Consider the following 21,991-nt stretch of genomic DNA (forward strand, 5'->3'; position numbering starts at 1 on the left):
AGTGAGTTGCTGACATGTGGAAAATGATCCTGACCTTAAGGTGGTTCAGTAACTACTACCAGTGCTGGATTTGATTAGTTCTTCATGGTATTAGGCAGAAAATGAACCACAGCAAAGTTGCTGCAAAAGAAAATCTATTTTGACAGATGTGAAAAGGTTAACTTGACGACATATGCTAAATATTACTGAATTGAATATTGATATGAAGAGCTGCAGAGGGTGCTTTATACATAATAAAAGATATTTTGTTTTATATTTTATAAATGATACATCTATCGATCCATCTATAAATTATCACTTAATAAATGAGATGATATTTAGCTACCTATTCCCTATAAAAAAAATAATAATAATAATCTGACATTTTGTTTTTCACAACACAAGTGTATGATCTCCGAGTACAACAAAGGATTGTTGTGGATGCCCATATACCCTGAAAAGGTTACAAAAACTTGATGAAGACTTCAGCATGCATAAATCAATGTTCAGGCTGTGAGCACAGTGACTCTCAATAAAATGTTGTGATTTAGAAGAAGCTGGATGTTATTATCTGACCTGAAGCAAGAAGTTTATTCAATATGATTATTAAAAAAATCTGTTATATGAGGGGAAATAAAACAAAACACCTTCAAGACAATTGCTGCCAAAAGAGAGGCAGACATTCAACAAAAAATGGTGATTACTGAATCTAAGTGTTCGATATCACATGACATTTTAAGTGTTGTTTCATTAGATCTTCTTTATATGTCTGAAGTCCAGGATACCTTTTAAAACAGAAATAACCCAAAATAATCTATGAACTTTCTTAGTAGTTAAATCATTATTCTGATATAACATGCATGCATAATCATTATTAAATTCTAACAATTATGTTACACGTGTATATATATATATATATATATATATATATATATATAGTTTGGTTCCAAAACACTATAACTCCATTTTGATTAATTTGAGTAAAAATGTGTTTTCTTTACCAAGAAAGCGGCAAGATGAAAACCACTATTTTCTGTTCCAAACTTTCACATAGCATCTTTTGGTTATAAAAACATTAAACATTAAAATCTAGATTTTAATTTTCAAAGGTTTATTATAAAAACGGATGCAATCCCCAAAATGCAATAAATCCATGACACGTTTTTTTTTTTTTTTCTCTCAAAATGCAATTAATCCATCGATATAAAAGTTATTTTTCATATTGAAAATACACAACAAAGTAAGTTGATTCACATATATGACAGCCTCTGAACTTCAATACTAATCTTATATACAGGCATTTTACTAAAAATACATTCAGTCGTCGCTCCCAAAATGAATTCAACAAGTCATCTTGTTAATGTTATAAATGAATTATGTCTCCGTTTGTCATTACTGATTAAAGAGTATCTGGCGCCACCGCACGGTTAAAATAAACACATTTACAGAGTACAGTGGTATTAAAAACGGCTTTTAAAAACTGTTCATGATTCAGTTTTGGGGACCGTGACAGAAGTTTGATGCTGTCGTGGAACAAGCAACATTTTTACCGAGTGCCTCATCTTCTTAATCTCCTCACGTAAATGATTACATTTCGATGACTTGCGTTTCTTCCCCACCGCAGAAACCACCACAGATTCATCAATGCCGTCAAAATTATTCATTTTTCTGTTTTTGTTGATCACAAAGTACAAAGTAGATAAGGAAAATTAGGATGCCGGGTGTATTCAGAGCGCTGCCATTACTGTTTACAGTGCGTGGAATGGAGCGCTGTGATTGGTTGAGTGGATATATCACATTCTGCAGAGAAAGGAGACTGGCGTTTGTCGTGTTTTGGAAAGAAGGGGAGAAAACATGACAGAATAACACGACGGAAATCGCATTTTGCGCAAAATTAATAAATGACTTTTCAATACCGACCAGATACAATAGTGACTTTGGCGGAAACTTTTTTTTTTTTTTTTTTAAATGCCGTTTATAGCGTTTTGGAATCAAACTCTTCATATATACACACACACACATATATTATATATATATATATATATATATATATATATATATATATATGTGTGTGTGAATTAAATTAAAGCTACTTCATTTCATTTGATTATCTCATCATTTATAACATAACAGATAATTAAAATATTATTCATAGAATGAGAATTGAATTCTGATGGTCATGATGGTGCAAAAACAGCTTTAGACGGCAGCATAACAGCTATATGAATATGACTGAATGAAAAATGTTTGAAACCGTTATAAAATCTCACATTTGTGACAGTGTGTCATGTTTGACTACCATAAACCTCAGGTACACTACATCTACACATCAATGAAGATGTCTGCACTGAAAGTGCCCATTTGAGACAGCTTGTAAAGTGCAGTATACTGTAGATTGCTGCTTGGATTGTTTTTGAATCATGTCAAGATATGAAATACCTACCGATCTGTTTGGCTGCTTGGAGGATACTCTTCAACTCGTGAGTGGCCGCCGGCTGATCCTTCTTCTCCAGATGTTGTGTGAAGAACTGAACAATCTTCTGCCATGTTAGACCGTCTCGGGCAAATATTTCCTGCCGTTTCAGGCGCTTGGTCTGCAAACAGATTTGCGTAACAAAGCTTAAATTTAAACAGCAAGGACATTTCAATGAACACCATTTATTAAAAAAACAAAAAAAAACAATAATGATACTCAGCCAGGACAATATACTGAATATTCATAATATGTGCAATGACTGAGCTGTCTTTTTATATTGCCATTAGGTTTCATAAAGAGTGCATAATTTGATTAGTTTTGTAATCCCTTCTGACTAAGTATACAAGTGTTAACAAGACAGATGTCATAATAGATGCATTTATTCAGGTCCTCTCTACATTTATGCTGTTTCACTCAGAAATACACTCACCGGCCACTTTATTAGGTACTTGTTCAACTGTTCGTTAACACAAATATCTACTCAGCAAATCACATGGCAGCACCTCAATGCATTTAGGCATGTAGACATGTGGTGCGTCTGAAATCGCATAGTCTCTGAGTTTGAACTTACTTCGCGACCATTAAAAAAGTATGTTCTATATAGTATGAATGTGGGTAGTAGGAATGAAATTTGGACGTACTACATTCACCACGTTGTTACTGTCACGTGACCAACCAGTGTCAGTTGCGTTGCTTCACGAATGCGCACTTCAGAATCTCAGCAAAAGTAGTAGGTTGTCCGGGGACTTTTTGCCTACTGTTTTTCAAATACTATGAATTCGGACATCCTACTCTTTTGGCACACTGTTTTTCGCATACTATACAGTAGGGAAGTATTTGATTTTGTACGCAGCGATGGTCAGGACAATCTGCTGAAGTTCAAACTGAGCATCAGAATGGGGAAGAAAGGTGATTTTAGTGACTTTGAATGCGGCATGGTTGTTGGTCTGAGCATTTCAATAACTTCTGATCTACTGGGATTTTCACTCACAACCATCTCTAGGATTTACAGAGAATGGTCAGAAAAAGTGAAAATATTTGGGGATTCTCTCGGGAGACTAGCGTAAATTGACCCATAGCAAAGCGCCATCTGCTGTTTTGGAAGAGGAAGTTGCTCAACTGCATTTGTGAGAAAATCAAGCAGAAAGATCTCATAAAAAGGCAAGTGTCTTACAATTGTAACAGACAGGTGTGCGTATGTATGCACTAGATTTGGTATTTGTTCAAAGGTTACATGCCATTTGTAGGATGGTTTGTATTTATTTGTGAAATATGATGTAGGCTCATTTATTTATATTTGTAAGACACAATACATATATTTGTTACTCATCTGTGTTTTAGCTCAAACTGACCTTTGTATTTGCACATCACTTTCTGTTTGTGAGTCAAGTTTTCCTTTGCAAAGCAGATCGTGTTTGTTTGCAAAATGCTGGATTTGTTTGTTTAATTATGGCATAATTTTGCCTGCCTTGTACCAACGGTTCAGGATGGTGGTGTAATGGTGTGAAGGATATTTTCTTGGCACACTTTGGGTCCCATAATACCAAATTGAGCATTGTTTAAACACCTCAGTCTACCGGAGTATTGTTGCTGACCATGTCCATCCCTTTATCACAGTGTATCATCTTCTGATGGATACTTCCAGCAGGACAACACGCCATGTCACACAGCTCAAAACAGCTCAAATCATGTCAAACTGGTTTCTTGAACATGACAATAGGCCTCATTTATAAAATGTTGCGTAGAAAACGACCTACATTTGATATAAGATCATTTCTCAAATGTGCATACGTGGTTCAGAGAAAACAGATGAATGCACAAAAAACATGCATACACCTCTCTTCCAGATGTGAAATCCACTTCTGCATTGTAGGCCATTTTAAAGCCTATAGATTGGCTGAAATAATTTACACATGTGGAACCAGAGTATGCATACTAAATAACTGAACAAATTTAATGGAGTGTATTTATGCTAACAGGATTTTATTATTATTATTGCTTCTTAGATTTCCAAATACCTGCAGTACTCTGATTCTGCCACAAGGAAACGCTGTGTATACCTGCTTAAATCCTGATGTGGTGCTTTTCCACATCAAAGAGTTTTATAAATTTTTATAAATCTAAATGCTGGCGTGGATTTTAGAGTACGCACACTCTAAGATCAAGTCTGTGTGTGCACATTTTATAAATGAGGTCCAATGAGTTCACTCAAATAGCCTCCACAGTCACCAGATCTCAATCCAACAGAGCAGTTTTGGGATGTGGTGGAACGGGAGATTCACATCATGGATGTGTAGCCGACAAATCTGCAGCAACTGTGTGATGATATCCTGACAATATGGACCAACATATCTGAGGAATGATTCAGGAACCTTGTTAAATCTATGCCACGAAGAATTAAGGCAGTTCTGAAGGTCCAGCCCGGTACTAGCAAGGTGTACCTAATAAAGTGGCTGGTGAGTGTATGGATGCATTTAAGTCCAATTTTTTATTGCTTTCCCTCGCTTAGTTCACTCCATCTCATGCACTCTGATGTATGTCACTGCTTACATTGTACGAGCGCCCACTACTGGCAGAACCCTTGCAATGTCTTTAAATGTCTACACCCTTGTTCACCTGGAATCTGCTATGAAGCTGATTTATCCCCTTATGAATTTGTTTTACACACCATTCTATAGGCCTGTATGTATACTTGGGTTGTTAATATATTAATATTTGTTTATATTTAATTTAATATATTTATATTAAATATAAAATATTAAAAAACACTCAAACGAAAATGATAACAAAACAATAAACTATAACTGTGTTTATAAAAAAAATAAATAAATAAAACAGTCAGCTTAAGGTAGCTACTGTACAAGTATTAAATGCAGTTAAATGTCAAAATAAGTCCAATAGCATACACTATAGTTGTGTGGGGTTGGAGTAAATTAAGTGAAACCTGCTGTGACATCACAATAGTGTTGCATTGTGGTCTATGGATCTGCCTGAAGTGCACATGTTGAGTAGACTCGCTCCCTCAGTCAAAATTGAGGGCTCGAGGATCTGTCCAAATAAACTTCCCTCATCCACTTGATGAAGTTGAACGCATTTCAAAATGGCGGCGGGGATTCCCCCGAGCGGAAGTGCTTAGGGATGTTCGCGAGTGCATGTCTAAAAGTGGAGTTAAATGCAGCCTATGTCAGGGGTGCCCAATCCTGTTCCTGGAGATCTATCTTCCTGCAAAGTTCAACTCCAACCCTGATCAAATGTAACTGACCAGCTAATGAAGATCTTCAGGAGCACTTGACAATCACAGACAGGTGTGTTGGATCAGGGTTGGATCTGAACTCTGCAGGTAGGTAGATCTCCAGGATTGGGCACCCCCGGAGTATGGCATAATACAGTAGTAAAGTTGGTGGCAACTTTAAGCATGTTCAGAGTAAATACATGAATACCAACACACAAATATTGAGATATAATTATTTTACTTCCCATATGTGAGACTAGTAAATTAGAAATCATATTAACTTGGAGTTTGAAATACTGTAAAACATTAATGAAACACTTCATACAGCTGAAGGGTACAGTAAAGCATTATTTGAATAAGCGCCTCAGTTTGTGTGCCCAATAGATCATGCCACCGGGCCAGTAAGTAAATTAACACCACACTATTGTATCAGCACTTCAGTGGCCTCTCAAACTCAGCACTATGAGTGAGCGCTCGGAAAAACCTGCACCCTCTGCTCTCCGTCCAAAACCAGCAGCAGCGCCGATAAAGAAATCTGAATTTAGAGGCGAGGAAAGAATATACACTGAACCGAGGTGTGGCCTTCTGCTTCCACAAAATCCCAATAAAAGCAAAGTCAAGAGAGAAAGAGAGAGATTAAAGGGAAATAGAGCAGTCAAAGCTCATATAATACACTATGAATTAAACTCTCAAGGTCAGAGAAACACGATTAAACAAAGTACACACAGAGGACATCAGATTACAAAGAGACAAAAGCTGTTTTTAGCTATTAATTAGAGTGATATAAATCTGTAGGCTGATATTATCAGCATAAAACAGCACTTTGCAGATTTATCTGTGGCCTTAAGTCAACTTTAATCCATATATCACAACTAAGCAATTGGTTAAACTTCCTAACTTTTGCTGATTATGTGCCAAGCCTTGGACATGACTACAGGTGATTGTTAAAAAAAAAAAAAAAAAACTATTTATACATTGCTTGGGCAGATAACATCTAAACAGCTATTCCTTACATTTTCTGAGGCTTGTCGCCATGATTTTGTAGGTCTCTATGTAAATATAGGTCTCTATGGCCCTATTTACACTTGGTATTAAGATTGGTTGATCCAGTTATAAGTGATCAGCCCAAACAGTGCTGCTGTTTACACCGGTTACACCTCCTATGACCATTTTATGATTGGATTTCAAGAGTAGTGTATCTTACAGTATTGTGTGACTCATTTTATTATTTTGATATGATGTTTTAAGCAGAAATAAGATGTTTCAAAAGGGATTCTCTGTTATTTTATTGGAGTAGCTGTATTAACTGCATTTCAGATTTTTTTTGTCAGAAAGCTAACAAATCTCAAACCATTTTGGACCCCATTTATGCCTGTAAGAAAACCATTTAGACCAAAGAAGGGGTGGGGCGGTATGACCGAAATCTTATTTCATTTTATTTTATCTTAATTTATTTTATATGCAGTGAAAATATGAGCAAAGACACAAATTACAAACACTAGGACAAACACAGTATAAGAAATGATTAATGAAATGAACAGCAGTAGGTCTATTTAACAACAGCATGCAAGTAAAATTTAATAATCAAATGTAAAAATTAGTCTTGAATTAAACTGTATGAATTAAATATGCGTTGGTTCTTATTAAAGCTACAAAAGTGATTCTCTTTTTCTTTTGTTGTTTGAAACATGAACAGGTTTTAGGCTGCTGTCACTTTAAGAACAAATGCACAGATCCAATATAATGACATGCATCTAATTTTCTCCAGACTCTTTACTGAAATGTCACATGAGCGTAAATGCGATAGAGATGATTATCAAAAACAATAATAATCAAAAAATAGCCGTAGAAATGCATCTGAATGTACACTGTAGTACAGTGCGATACTAACGATCTAATGTCATCATGTTACTGTTTTTACTGTATTTTGATCAAATAAACGCAGACTTTGGTGAAAATAAGAGACTTCCTTTCATCAAACATAAAAATAATCTTACAGACTCCAAACTGTTCAACGGTAGCACAGCAAAAATAGAACTAGAAGGCAATGCTCAAGTTTAATACTTTCGTTGTTAAAATCTCAAACTTCAGACATCTCTAAACAACAGTAATAGTGCTGCCTGCCTTAGCAAACACCACTAAATAATTGTTTTAACACCTACTACAAATACCATGAGTTACTATCAACTATTAAACCTTCAAAGGACTTCCCAGAACTTAAAACAAGGCCCACTGAAGTGCCTTGAAACGCGCAGCATTATTTACTGCGTTGACGTAATTTCCACTGAAACAGGAAGACAGGGCGGGACATATCAAACAGCCCCTCCCCTTTTTTAAAATAGCCAATAGCCAACTAACGTGAAACCAGACTTCAATCGCCCCTATGGAAAGCATATTTACACTGTCCGAATCGTTCCCTATGCCCTATATAGTGCACTACGTGCCATTCACCATGTAGATAATACCGATTTCAGCCGCAGCTTCAGTGTCTATTTATAGTGTAGGGGGCAGGACACTTCAGATTCTAGAGAGCATTTGATTGGGGGGCAGTCGTAGCCTAACAGGGGGCAGTCGTAGCCTAATGGTTAGTGAGTCCGGCTGGTAACCCAAAGGTTGTTAGGTTGTCCTCTGCATGGGTTAAATGCAGAGGACAAACTCCGAGTATGGGATACCATACTTGGCCTTCACGTGTCACTTCACTTCATAACATTGGACAGGAAATCTGATGAGAAGTGCAGTGTGATGTCATCAAAATCATTGATCCATTTTGGCAGAAGTGAGAGAATGTAAGTTTTGAACGCTTATATCTTCTAAATGCGAATTTTTCATTGTTTTGGAGCACACTACCTTATAGATAACAGTAAGGCTAACATATTCATACTAAAAGCCAAAAAACTTGCCAAAACTTTTTTATATATATATTTTTTTATAGGTAAATTAGTCTAAAAGATTCAACAAAAAAGTATTATTCACACTAACTAACAATTTATGAATATATTTATGTATGTGTGTGTATGCTATATATAAGCCATTAAGTCATTTACAAAAATATATATATAATCCAATAATAGTAGTTTTTGCGCTCAATTGTGATTGGATGGGCTGCATTCACATACATGTGATCACATCAGTTGATTTCTACATTGATGCAAGCACCTAGCTGCTATCTAATCTGCTAAAGTAAGGCAAAATAAATAGAAATTATTTAAAGATTCATGTTGTCTTACCTTCAAATCATAAACATCTTGTGTTAAATCATCCTGCTTGCTGACGGTAGAAAAGGAGCGCAGGGCTCCAGTGAGCCGAGGGGGAGACATGATCAGCCACGCTGGAGACCGTCTGAGGGCAGGAAAGATGATGAATGTGAAAAATGACGGTTCCTTTATAGATCATATCCATTCATTTTAATTAGGATGCATAACACCTGACGCAAAATAACAGATGACTGAGAGGAAAGAGCTAAAAAGGTGCTTTGAAATGAATTAAACAGACTGACAAAATCAAACTTATTTTGGTTTTTGATAATACCCCTGAGATCCCCAATTTGATTATCTATTCCACTAAAGTGTCACAATACGTCTTGTCTTTGTTTTTGTATATCTACTGTTTTATCATTTAAAACCTAACCAACTTTAATTGTGAAATGTCCTAACCTAATTCCTAAAAATCTATCATTCTTGACAATAAATGACACTTGGATTTATTTAATGCAATGATGTTTACATTTTGAAGTGTCCCAATCCTTTCTGGGCCCCTGTGCGAGTATAAACAATACTGCCAGTGCTGTAATGCTGATATATACATGATATTTTAATAACTACATCCTTATAAGATGTCTCAGTGAGTGTTTGTTTACCTAATAGTGACAACACAGTGATTACAACAACTTCATTATGAAAATAACCACGATTTCACCACACGTTTCAGGGTCTAGAAACTAAACAATATGTGTTATTTCGGTCAATCCTAACTTAAACAGAGCTGACAGCACATGATAACACAGCTAACGTCTCTTATTCATGTTCACATCAGTGTATTAAAAAGCCTCAGCACGCTAAAATCATTGTTAGGTGATATAAAAATGAATATGACTGACCACTAACAGATTAAAATCTCCACAGCGGTGAAGAAGTTCAGGTAAAGTGGACTCTCTCAGCTGGACCCGTCAAAACCGCGTCAGTCAAGTCGGCGTACATGCGGCAAGTTTCAGGTGCAGTGCATTATGGGAATTGTAGTTTTGTAGATTACTACGCGCTTGCGTTCTACAGTCCTATATTAGTCAGTGGACTACAATATCCGGTATAAAGACAAATGCGGAAATAGCAAGGCAGCAGTAATCAATCCTTGATAAACTGATGCTTCTGTAAGTTTTGGCTTATTCACGACACGAGTGACAAAAAGATAATATAGCCTACATATCTAATGTAAATTCTGACTGTGATTAATAATAGACAAGATTTGTATTTCACAAAGTATATTAATATGAATATACGTACTCTTCAGTAGCCTATATGTACGTTTTGTTGACCAACATTTATTATTATATGTTGAAAACACATTTTTGGAAACCATGATACTTTTTTTTTTTTTTTTTTTTCAGGATACTTTGAGGCATATAAATTTCAAAAGAGCTGCCTTTATATGAAATAGAAATATTCTGTAACATTATAAATAACTTTACTGTCACTTTTGATCAATTTAATGCATCCTTTATGAATTTTTTTTTTTTTTTTTTTTTTTTTTTTTTTACTGACCATAATAGACAAATTTTCACTAAGTGATACTGATAATGTTTAGTGCTCATAATGATGTAAATGTGCAGGAAAATGATATGGTATTTGGTTTTCGGGGCAAAGGGACACATACTGCAGGCGTAAATCAAATAAACTGGTTAGATAAATAGTCATTAAACACTGGCTGTGGACTCAGTACATCCTCCTGACGGGACTTTAGTAATACATGATGTCTAAAGGACTGTCAAAAGCAATGTCCGTTATATTTTCACAAAATGTGCTCCATATTTTCCATGAACGAGGCGCTGAAATGCCCTAGGCAAGGCTGTTGAAAGAGGTTCATATCTCAGAAGACCCTCTCTGAATGGTGTCATTGTGGATACAGCAGTGCGTAACACTAACCTGATTTAAACAGCACAGAGGCTGCACCCTGACTTAACCATGGGCAAAGTCATTTAGTGTAGTGTTAAATAAATCCCCGTCCAGACCTGTAGTAACACAGCCCAGCAGTTATTTAGCACTCAGAAAAAGCGACGGTGTAGTCAAAGGTTATCCAGAAGAGAACTGTTTGTGTAGATGATCAGCCACCCACCACTGGCAGCTCAATTAATGACAATTTATTTCTCTTATTGTTAATCGCTTTGGCTTCTTGTTTCTGTATGATGTGAATGTGAGTACAAGAGACATGAACAATCGGTCAGTTTAACGATCATTATATTTGACCACAGACTGCCATGACTGACAAATCACATTCAAATATTTCAGAGAACTGTTTAAAAACTGGGTGTAAATGATATGCTGCAGGTTCCACACAGGTACAACAGAGGACTAAAGCAGCAAAGCATGATGGAAATTCCTTGAATTACCTTGGAGCACTATGTAAATACCATGGTATATAAATATTTATGCATATCCAACAAAAAATACAAATTCAAGATGCACTGAATCTGGTAAAATGCATGTTTGTACTATAGTCAATTGAATAATATTTATTTTTAAATAAAATCCCTGCTGAAAAATCCTGGATAAACCAGCATGAATTCCATGTTGGTCCAGGCCGGTTTATGCTGGTTTAGTGCTGGTTTAGCGAGTGGATCAGTCATGCTGTTCTCCAACAAAACTGAGCTGGTGTAGCTGGTGCGCTTCATCCCATGAACCCGCATGCAAAACATACCTTATGCTGATGACCAGCAGTGCTGGATATTTTCAGCAGGGATGTGATTTTACCTGCTTTAGTCTGTTATATTCAGTTCATTATATTTAGTGACTGAATAGGTCCCGTGGGGTAAATTACATTGTGTCACTCGTACCTGGGCAAATTTAGTGCCAGTCGCAAATAACAGAGCTTACTGGTGATTTAAAGCATGTTATCATCCAACGCCACTGCGAACAGGATTTCTAATAATGTAAATCAATATTTACATAGTTTAATAGCAGTAAATGTATCTCTCCCACATGTCCTGCATTAAATCACATCTGCAGCAGAACAACAACCAGAAAGTGTTATTTTACTTTGATTATATATATATTATAAACTGCATTATCCTGCTGAAAGATGCCACAGCCACCAGGGAATACCGTTTCCATGAAAGGGTGTACATGGTCTGCAACAATGCTTAGGTAGGGTGGTACGTGTCAAAGTAACATCCACATGGATGGCAGGACCCAAGGTTTCCCAGCAGAACATTGCCCAAAGCATCACACTGCCTCCGCCGGCTTGTCTTCTTCCCATAGTGCATCCTGGTGCCATGTGTTCCCCAGGTAAGAGACGCACACGCACCCGGCCATCCACGTGATGTAAAAGAAAACGTGATTCATCAGAGCAGGCCACCTTCTTCCATTGCTCCGTGGTCCAGTTCTGATGCTCACGTGTCCACTGTTGGCTCTTTCGGCGGTGGACAGGGGTCAGCATGGGCACCCTGACTGGTCTGTGTCTATGCAGCTCCATACGCAACAAACCGTGATGCACTGTGTATTCTGACACCTTTCTATCAGAACCAGCATTACCTTCTTGAGCAATTTGAGCTACAGTAGCTCGTCTGTTGGAGCTACTGACCCCACAAGAGCTGCAGTTTTGGAGATGCTCTGACCCAGTCGTCTAGCCATCACAATTTGGCCCTTCTCAAACTCGCTCAAATCCTTACGCTTGCCCATTTTTCCTGCTTCTAACACATCAACTTTGAGGACAAAATGTTCACTTGCTGCCTAATATATCCACCCACTAACAGGTGCCGTGATGAAGAGATAATCAGTGTTATTCACTTCACTGTCAGTGCTCATAATGTTATGCCTGATCGGTATATATATATATATATATATATATATATATATATATAGGTTTAATTTATTTTTATTTCAGTTTTAGTTTTTTTATGTATTTCCAGTTAATAATTTTAGTGCTTCAGCTTAAACTTATTTCAGTTTTGTGCCAAGGTTGCATTTCTAATTTCCCTTTTTATTTTATTTTATTTTAGCTTTATTTTATTTTAGTTCAGCTTTATTTCAATTAGAAATGTTTTTAATCTTATTAATCATAAACCTCTTCTGGAAAAGCTGTTGTAGATTTAGACCTTCAGCACTTGCTTGGATGGAAAGTTATTTGGTAAACAGATTGCAGAGAGTGTTTTTTAATGGAAGATTTCAGATTGAATGTCAGTGTAATGTGGAGTTCCTCAAGGGAGCTGTCTAGGACCACTCATGTCTTCCATTTTTATAAACGATTTACCTCTCATTCTAAAAAGTGCTATAATTAACAACATATGCAGACGATATTACAGTATATGCGTCTGCACCAACATCTGCTGAACTGACTGCCATGTGAAAGGGGAGTTTGATAGTGGATTTTAGAAAACAAACTAATACTTAATACATCTAAAACAAAGAGTACAGAATTTGGTTCAAATCATCACGGTCTGAAGCAGAGCTTAAACTATAGGCTACATAAATAAAACATTTATTCAGCAAGTTAAGGAAACTAAGTTATTGGGTATCACCCTTGATCATAAATTGTCTTGGTCAAAACACATTGACAACACGGTTAATAAAATGGGTAAGGCGTCAGCTGTAGTAAGGCGATGCAAAATTTTTTACATCTGATATAATGAAAACCGCCTTAGGTACTCTTTTCTTTTCACAGCTAGACTATTGCCAGATAATTTGGGCTAATGTTACCAAAAAAGATTTAAGTAAACTCCAGTATAGAACAAGGCGGCACGACTTGCTCTCCAGTGTCCGTATGGCACAGATATTACCAGCATGCATCTCCATTTTAATTGGTTGAGAGTGGAAGACTGGATGATTGAGGCAATTTTATAAGCAACATGGAAGGTTTTACAGTTTAAAATTCCATTGGATCGGTACAATCATTTAAAATGCAATTTAGAGTCATGTATATGCCACTAGACGGGCAACAGAAGGCAGATTTTCACTCCTCAAAGCAAAAACTAATTTCAGGAGCATACAGTAGTATATAGGGCAATGAAAACATGGAATTCTCTACCATTGTCATTCATTAAATTAACACAGAGATTCAACTTTAAAAGGCAGGGAAAGGCACACCTTGGCACTGTAAAACTGAACAGTGAAATAAATGAAATGAAATGAGTTTGTTTCATTTAAATAATAATGAAAGCTCATTGTACTTAATAGAAAAAAAGTTGTGTGTACTCAAAATGTGATTGTATTAAGCTGAACTTAATATGATTGAGTTGCAGCAGAATTCCCAGCATGCTTTGTGTCAGACTGTATAAGGAAAATAAATGTTGAAATTAAGTGTTATTTTGTGTGTTTTTGCACAAAATTAACATAGGGAGACATAAGTTAGTGTTTAATGTTGTGTTATGTTATGTTATGTTGGGATTTCTGTTATGTTAGTTTTGTAGGGTCACCACTGTGGTGAAGAGTAGAGCCTGTGGTTGAGGATGAACTTTTAAGACCACATATACATGCAAGTATATAATGACAGTCTCTTTGATAGTTATAATAGCATGTGTTATTTGCTATATAACATTAACCAAGGTCTGAGGTCTGTTATGTTTATGTAAATGAACTGTATGTAATTAACATTATGCTGAGTGGGGCGATGCTGAGAACTGTGGGAGTGAAGGGATGCAGGTGACATGATTGTTAAAGGGTTAGTTCACCTTAATGTTATGAAGAGACGAGAATACTTTTTGTGCGCAAAAACAAAACAAAAATAGCCACTTTATTCAACAATCTCTTCTTGTCTGTGTCATTCTCATACGTTGTCCAGCACTTCCAGGTTCTACGTCAGAACGCCGACTCATTATTGGCCGACTCCTGCGTCAGCATCACACGCATCACATGCGTCATGCTGATCACATGATCAGCTTCGGCCAATACAGAGCTGGCGTTCAGACGTAAACACGGAAGCCTTCACTGTGCTTACTGCGTCACCTGCGTAAGGATAATGACAGGGAAGAGAAGAGATTGTTGAATAAAGTTGTTATTTTTGTTTTGTTTTTGTGCACAAAAAGTATTCTTGTCTCTTCATAACATTAAGGTTGAACCACTGCAGTCACATGACTGTTTTAACAATGTCTTTAGTACCTTTCTGGACCTTGAAAGTGTTGATTATATTGCTGTCTGTGGGCGAGTCATTAACCTCTCAGATTTCATCAAAAATATCTTAATTTGTGTTGTGAAAATGAACGAAGGTCTTACGGTTGTGGAACGACATGAAGGTGAGTAATTAATGACAGAATTTCATTTTTGGGTGAACTAACCCTTTAATGAGAGACACCTGTGCACCACACTGGCCTTGCTCCGCTTCCACGGCTCCCGCTCCACTTGTCACAAAAATTTTAAATTCTACTAACTTAATAAAATGAGTTAGTTTACTTACATGTTTTGGGTATCCTGAACTTATTGAGTTTTACAGTGCTCCTGTTCTGTCATCATTGCTTTGTACCAATGTTAGTTTTTGTTTAGTATATTGTAACTTTATTACTTTGAGTTTGATGAACGTCAGTTGGTTTACTCAAACCATTTAAGTAGCTATGTAGTTGTTAAGACTTAGTTAGATTTGTTACCTGAATTCAAACTGAATGAGTGGAATAAACTTAAAATCTTTAAGTTGAGTTTACTCTAATGATCGATTAAATCAACACTAAAATATAAGTGAATTTAACTTAATGTATATGAGTTTACAGTACTTATTGGTTTTAAAACTTTTAATGGTTTAAGGTAATCGGTTTTCTCAGATGGTTTGGGTTAACATAACTTATCGGGTTTTACAGAGCATATTTGTAGGAGGTTATGCAGAAGTTGGATGCGTTATAAGTGTTAGACCTGGTGTTGGTTAGACAATTGTTTTTTGTTTTTTTGTTTGTTTGTTTTGTACATTTCACAGACGGTTGAATATGTGCTGTGTTGTTTCTGGACTCTGATTCTTTATTGAGAGTATTTTTAATGTTTTGTGTATTTTTTTTAATTATAAATCATGCATGTTTTTAAGTGTTGTGTGGACCCCAGGAAGACTAGTGGTGCTCTTGGGCATAGCAATCCAAATGAACAAACAATAAACTAAACAATAAAAATAGTTTAAGTTACCAACAAAAACACAGTAACCAAGTGCCCTGCTGAAAAAAAAACCCCAGCTCTAACCAGCATAAACCAGCCTGGACCGAATTCATGCTGGTTTATTCTGTGTTGATCAGCAGGGTGGTCATTACCCTAGTAATGATGGCATTGAATTTGATCATTCATCAAATACTTGCGAACTGCTTTAATCTTTCTGTGTAAGTTAGAAACACTGCCGTAACCGCTGGTTCTCCCCGCAGTGACCTTGTGTCTGTATAAGCGTGACCGCTTGCGCCAAAGGCCGTCTGAATGTAAATCAGTCAGAGAGTTCTGCGGCAGTTCTCTGATCAGGGTGATTATGGCACCTGTGCTGGTCTGTTCCAGCAGCATTGTGTTGCCATTAGAGCGGCTCAGCAGACAATACACGTATCTGTCCAGCCAGCTGAGATCTGCTGACTTTGTTTCCATCATTTCAGCTCTAAATTATGTCCTGCTCCTCCTCTTCCAATTCATTCAGACCTGATGTTATTTCATTTAGGAAATGCTGCACGCTGATCAATATCTGTAACAATTGCCTCATTATACTGATGGAGATGAGCATTGTTCATTGAAAGTGTCCAATGAAACGTAACTGCATTTGTATTACAGAAACAGTGCAGGTATTGTTCAGATTCCAGCATAGTTATTGTTTAATTAATAAAACATCTATCATGTGCAGGTTTTTCATTTTCTCTTGCTTTGCAAATTAAATAAAAAATAATTCAATTACAGATTTACAGATTTTGTGGGGGTCTGAAATAAAGTGTTCACCATTTGTGCATGTGGGTAGTTGACATGAAAGACTTTTGACATTTGTGGTGCGACATGCTATAATCCATCTAAAACTATTTTAAACATCATTTAGCTGATTATTTTACAGCTATCATGCATGCAACTTTAATTAATTAAGAGATTACATGGAATTTTCATACTTTATTTGTATTTTTAAAATATTTTAAATATGAGAGAAGAACAAAACACTAAACTCGGTCAAACACAGCCTGGCCAAAAATGTCGGCACAATTTGACAGTTTGACGTTTCATTGCAATACATTGGGTGGGGGGGGGGGCTTGTGTTCCTCAGCGTTATTAACACATTTTTAATAAGATTTGAATAAAGGATGAAGATGTCTACGGAGCCCCTAAAGGGACATGGTGAAGGAAAAAAATATGCCATGGAGGAAAATTTCTCGTAAATGTTTTGTGTTCCACCGTGAAACTTTGCGTTCGCTCTCAAAGAGCTCAAAACATTATGTGAGCGAATGTAAAGTATCTCGGTGGAACACAAAACATTTACGAGAGAATGCAAAAGCATTGACTTATTATTTTTCCTCCCATCTCATTTTTTTTTTTTTCACCACCATGTCCCTTTAGGGGCTCCGTAGATGTCAGTTTTCCTAAGTGGTACATCACTTTTGGCCACTACTGCTGGCCTACTTTCATATATATTTCAACCTAAACCTTGATTTAAAAAAAAAAATGTCATGTACCTGTAACAAATATCTGTGTATTGTTATGCAGAGCATACATTTTATCCTCCCTCCGGCAAGTGCAGCTTGACATCAAAACTAGTCCTTCCCCCAGCCACAATAATCATAATATTAATAATACAGGAGGACTATGGCTATCTGCTGCAGTGAATGGACTCATTTGTTTACGTCTGAATGGTGCTGAACACTTCACTAATGCACTTCAAGAATGCCTCACGCTGGCGTCTCTCTCGGACGTGGATACCCATCCTAATTATTCACAAAGTGAAGAGCACTCAGCAGTGAAGGTCTTATCCTGTGGAGCAGCATCCACCGGATACATCTTAATAACTCAACCTCCAATCCAGACTCCAATCTGCCCAGGCCTCCGACAGGAGCTCTGTGTGTGTGTGTGTGTGTGTGTGTGTGTGTGTGTGTGCGTGTGTGTGTGTGTGCGCGCGTGTATGTCCGTGTGTCTGTTTTATTGCTGTTCTATCTAAGTGTGTTGTTCGAAGTCTAACTGGTTTATAGGTATTGAAATAGATTCACATACACTGTAAACCCAAATAAGTTGATAGAACTCAAAAAAATTGAGGCAATCAGTTACCTCAAATTTGTGAAGTTAAGAAATTCAAAGTTTAAGTAACTAATCTAACTGATACCTGGAGACAAATAATTGTTGAAAATTAACACATTTGAGTGAATAATAAATAATTTACAAATGGTTATATGGTTATAACAGTAGGCTAATAATTGTATTTATTTATATAATTATTTCATATAATCATATAGTCTATATGAAATGCACTGTATTTAAAGCTGAACAATTAGTGCAATTCATTTTTGTAATATTAAACATGGTTTCAGTTACGACATTCTTGGTTTATTGTACAATACATTTGCAATAAATATGCAACATTTCAAAAGTTTAGAATAATACATTTTAAAAAAAAAAAGTTTTTAAGAAGAAAAATACAGTAAATACTATTATGAAATATTATTACAATTTAAAATATGTGTTTTTAGTGGAATCTATTGTAAAATTATATTTATTCCTGTGATGCAAAGCTGAAATTAACACTTAAGGATGATTGACAGCAAAGTCTTTATAGTCTTACAAAAGATTTCTATTTCAAATAAATGTTGTTCTTTTGAACTTTATATTTATCAACTTATATTAACAGTATGTTACAGCAATAGTAATGATGCATGCCTGGTTTGAAAATGTCCTGTGAATTATTGTAAGGTTTTTCTGGGGTGTGTTTTTGAATTATTGATCGATGTACATGAAGTGTCTGCAGTCTTGTCGGACTTACAGCCTCTTGCACTCTTACAAACACAGAGCTGTAGTTTGGCCAGTGAAAGCAGCGTCCACATTCAGATTGTTGGTGGACTTTAATGAAAACGTATTGTTCAGCATGAGGGCGGTTCATACTGCCGCCGCTCAACCGTTTGCGCTTTCCAATGATCAGCCCAACAGAGACACAAACGAACAGATTGATTTAAGCTCTCCAAGTGGCCAGACCCCACCGCACCTCCAAACTCCATCCATCAGCAGCGCACAATAGCTTTCTCAAGCGCATCGCAGGTAAGAATCACTCCATCAACTCCTGGCTGAGAGACAGGGAGCCGAGACTAACTACAAATGAGACTGGCCTTTCTCCGTCTCAAACTAAGCAGGTCGTTGAAGCGAGAGGGGTAAAAGTGCTAGAAAGGAGAAACAAAGAAAAAAGGAAAGCCGATGTACCGCTGCTGCCCGTCTGAAATCACAGGACTGTTCTCATGGAAACGAGAGTTTACCTGTGGAGCTGTCAGAAATATCATGTTTGAGCACAGCGTCCATTGGCTGGAGGCTGTCGATAGTGAAATGCTGGTTTCCCGTTGTTAGCACCTTTGTAACAGTACTGCCGATTTTTGATTTAGAAATAATTACCCTGTTTCTCCTGTGTGCATCCTTTACTTCAGCATGCAGTCTTAACTTCCTTACACTTCCTGCTACCAACATAATGATGGTAGAAGACACATAAATCAAGACCCACAATAAAAGAAAGAAAGAAAGAAAGAAAGAGTAATGACATCTGCGGACCAAGGATCAAAATAATATTTTGGGGTAAAAGAATTTTGTTTATTCATAAGCAATGATACAGATTTCAAGGACAGATTTGATGGCTTATGAGCAATATCACACGAGAAGCAGCAGGATACCGCTGTATATCAGCACGGCTGTGATTCGGCCATAGGTAATCACAGCCACCTCTCATGTATGATATTGCGTTTATACAACAGTTCGACGGCACGAGTGTGTAAATAAATAAGAAATAACAACGGAGTGTCTTTAAAAACCCTCTTTTGTGAGGAACTACTTCCTTCCACCACGGATTCAAATTTCAAGTTGACAGTTTAACAGTTGAGCCCAAGATCTGTTACTAATTCTAAAACGTCACTTCAGAACTAGTAATGAAGGAACGTTGAGTCGCTTTTTTTGAAGTTTATTGTATTAGGTAGAGTATTATGGTATTATGAGAGAGAGAGATCGACTAAACGAGTGTATTACCTGCATCTGATAAAGCATTCATTCTTCAGGTCGATGTACATAATATTATAAATCAGTTTGAATGTCAATAAAGCAATATCTTTGTCTTTGTCCTTTTAAAAGTTAAGGAGATATACCATGACAGCGCTAAAACAACTTCCTTGTTTACAACCGGTCCTTTTAAATTTGCTACTGATTCACTCATAAAAACAGTCTTTGCTGCCATTTAATGGCATAATAATGTAACTTTCACTGAAGTGAAATATCACGATCACTAATGGACCCTTTCTCAATACCAAATACGGCATATTATTCTTATAAAATAATATTTATTGAACAACAATATTTAAATAAACAACAACAGCCATTATAAAAGACAACAGGAAATAAACACAAGCAAACAAATCAGTCAAACATACAAAAGCAGCGCTCTAGTACAGGATTTAAGTTAAATATAGCCTAAATATATAGTTATGAAATTTTCCCCTTAATCCAAATCGATTTACTCTGGAACAAGTAAAAGATTATTAAGACCAAAGATTACCCATTTGATATACCCCAAATTATTCTCATTCTCCAAATTATTATCAAATTATATCTCGTTTAACCATATCTCCATAAGAGCCAGTGGCAAATTCCCGAAGGACTGGCCGAGATGAAGCTGTTCTCTGCGGGTACACGAGCACTGAACGGCCGCTGACGGCCTGGAGCTCACATCTCAGAAAATGTATAAACAAATTGTGAAATATGCACTACGTTTATATATGAGTCACATATTTGAGGTCTAAATAACTACATTCCTATAATAAACTACATTCCATGACATAACAGCAGTAGTATTTGTAAAACATATGATAATTTGCTCGACCGCCATGACAGTCGCCGCAAGTGGAGTGATACAAACGGTGAAACGTTTCCAGTACTGAGATTGGGGGAATATCGCATGGCTCTCAGCCAATCAGATTCGAGAACCAGAAAGAACTGTTATATAAATGTATATATATAGTTTTTATTAAATGTGCACAATTTTATGAATAACTTCAACAGAAGCAATTTCTAAATGTGAGGACATGTGATTTAGTCTTATGATACGTATCTGCAAACATTTTGGAAAGAGCCAGAGTTGCAAATTTCAAAAACAATCCAAAACTTATATCTGTGGTCTTTTTTTCTGTCATGAAGGAGGGCAGACACGGAGATAAGCCTCACAGATCTTAATTGGAACTTCCACAGAAGATATATCAAACAGGAATGTAAGGCAATCCAACATAAACAAACCGAGCACTTAGCTTCGAACTTAAAGTCTTTTTCTCTTACAGGTAAACGTAACTGAAGATGATGACGAAGAGCAGAGGAAGAAGGAATCAGCAAACACTGGTGAGCATAACAGGTGAGTCCTGAACTGTGTGTTCACACGACGAGAGCGGACAATAGAGTGTGGGAGAGAGTGGTTTAAACAGTGTTGTGACAGGTGAACAGAATCAGAATTCACTGTGAACGGAGGGGAGGAGCTGAGGGATCTCTTCTGACAATTTCAAGTAATGCTACATTTAATCTTTTCCTGTACTTTATTCCACAGAGTCTTTGCAGCAGCCATCTGTTGTTTAGGTGGACCATATAGGAAACATGAGGTGATCGCTTGCAGTGACAGTAAACAGCCATCTCCGATCATTTATAATGAGCACACAAGTCAGACAGGACTAGTTTGTTGTACAACTAAACACAATCTGTGAAAGCATATTCGTATATTTCCACATCATGTTGCAGAAGCATTATGACACCACAGTCAATGTAATAACATGACAGCGCTATCACAAATGAACTGTTCAAACGATTCTCTCATTAGAGCTCAGTGCTTCATTTCAGTCCACCCCATCAATGTTTGACAAGTGTCACGTTAATGTGATGGGAAATTCAGCTCCCCTTAAATCATCATGGCCCTTCAGCCTCCCACTGGCCAATGTCCAGACTCACAGCAGGAGCCGTGGC

General features: G+C 36.7%; 1 protein-coding gene across 2 annotated transcripts in view; it reads right to left on the reverse strand.

The window, feature by feature from the left end:
• Window positions 1-9,939, reverse strand: part of ascc3 (activating signal cointegrator 1 complex subunit 3) — a 204,218-nt gene extending 194,279 nt beyond the window's left edge. Inside the window, exons 1-3 of one of the 2 annotated variants that reach the window (XM_051865221.1) lie at window positions 9,784-9,939; window positions 8,915-9,026; window positions 2,423-2,573 (exon numbers count right to left, since the gene is read on the reverse strand). In XM_051865221.1, coding sequence (XP_051721181.1) covers window positions 2,423-2,573; window positions 8,915-9,004 — 241 coding nt within the window. In that variant the 5' untranslated portion in view covers window positions 9,005-9,026; window positions 9,784-9,939. The remainder of the gene's footprint in view (window positions 1-2,422; window positions 2,574-8,914; window positions 9,027-9,783) is intronic. The other variant, XM_051865222.1, reaches the window with a different exon arrangement.
• Between the last annotated feature and the right edge of the window lie 12,052 nt (window positions 9,940-21,991).

The sequence above is a fragment of the Ctenopharyngodon idella genome, chromosome 16 (assembly GCF_019924925.1).
Source record: "Ctenopharyngodon idella isolate HZGC_01 chromosome 16, HZGC01, whole genome shotgun sequence".
NCBI lineage: Eukaryota > Metazoa > Chordata > Actinopteri > Cypriniformes > Xenocyprididae > Ctenopharyngodon > Ctenopharyngodon idella.